The 1,024-nt window shown below is 50.2% G+C and overlaps 1 protein-coding gene across 1 annotated transcript; it reads right to left on the reverse strand.

The window, feature by feature from the left end:
• Positions 1–43: 43 nt before the first annotated feature.
• On the reverse strand, positions 44–898 carry LOC109954155 (ubiquitin carboxyl-terminal hydrolase 34-like; the record flags this gene model as incomplete). Its single annotated transcript, XM_020589556.1, has 4 exons — positions 729–898; positions 434–587; positions 273–317; positions 44–148 (listed from the first exon to the last, which is right to left on the reverse strand). Coding segments are annotated over exons 1-4 (474 nt in total), but the record flags the coding sequence as incomplete, so codon positions are not given.
• Between the last annotated feature and the right edge of the window lie 126 nt (positions 899–1,024).

The following is a 1,024-nucleotide window of genomic DNA, read 5'->3' on the forward strand; positions in this document are numbered from 1 at the left end:
CCAGTGTTGTGGTTTGATATGGACCTTGAGTGGCTCTACTTACCTCCCAGATTCTCTGGAGGATGTAGGAGGCGAAGGAGGGCATCCCTGGAGGTCCGCCTGCAAACTCCATCAACATGGTCAGCAGCTTGAAGAAAGGATTGGCAGCCTGATGGAACGCAATGACAAACAGCTGACGGTGAATAAAACAAACTACTTGTGTGGCTAGACCCCACTAGGTGGTGGTGGGAACAAACCCTTTCATATTTGAAAAATGTTTTGGCTGTGTTTACCTCTGGAGTCAGTTTTGCAATGGAGGTGAAGAGCATGGACACAATCTGCAGAGACACAAAACCAGTGGAGAGGTGAGTTTTTCACATTTCCACACATTAACTATTGACAGAAACCAGAGTGAAAGCCCAGACATGTCTGCAGTGACGCAAGATGAACCCACGTGCTCGGCCAGACGGTTGTTGTAGCGACACAGGCTGAAGATGAGGTTGCACGTCTGTCTGATGTTGATGCCGTCTCTGATGTGCTGGAATAGGAAGGGGAAGCCTTTCCCTCCTGTCAGCGCCGCCATGTCGCTCTGAGACAGAGTCAGATGTCTGGACAGAGAAGACAGCCCGTCACTGGTACGTTCAGTAACTCACAGAGCAGAATGACCATAACGACATGGAGAGAGATGTCATGACAGAAAGAATTGGTAGTTTTGCTCTCAGTTGTTCCATCAGAGCTCGTATTTGTACCTCTCAGAGCGAGACTGCTCCACCAGCAGAGCGATGAGGGCGATCATCTTCTCCAGAGCTGCAGGACGATACTTCTCCTCCGCCAGAGACAAGATGTCCTCCTCCTCGTCCTCCTCCTCTGCCTCCTCCTCTGAGAGCACCTCCACCTGAGGCTGAGAGAGGACACTCATCCTTTATCACCTGACCTACACAGCATCAATCGTTGAGTGTCACAGACTCTATACAACAATGGACGACAAGTCAAGGGCTGCGATGATTAGCCGACATGATCAACGTTGTGGTATTTCAGTGTCGAC

The sequence above is a fragment of the Monopterus albus genome, unplaced genomic scaffold (genome assembly GCF_001952655.1).
Source record: "Monopterus albus unplaced genomic scaffold, M_albus_1.0 scaffold3810.1, whole genome shotgun sequence".
Taxonomy (NCBI): Eukaryota; Metazoa; Chordata; class Actinopteri; order Synbranchiformes; family Synbranchidae; genus Monopterus; species Monopterus albus.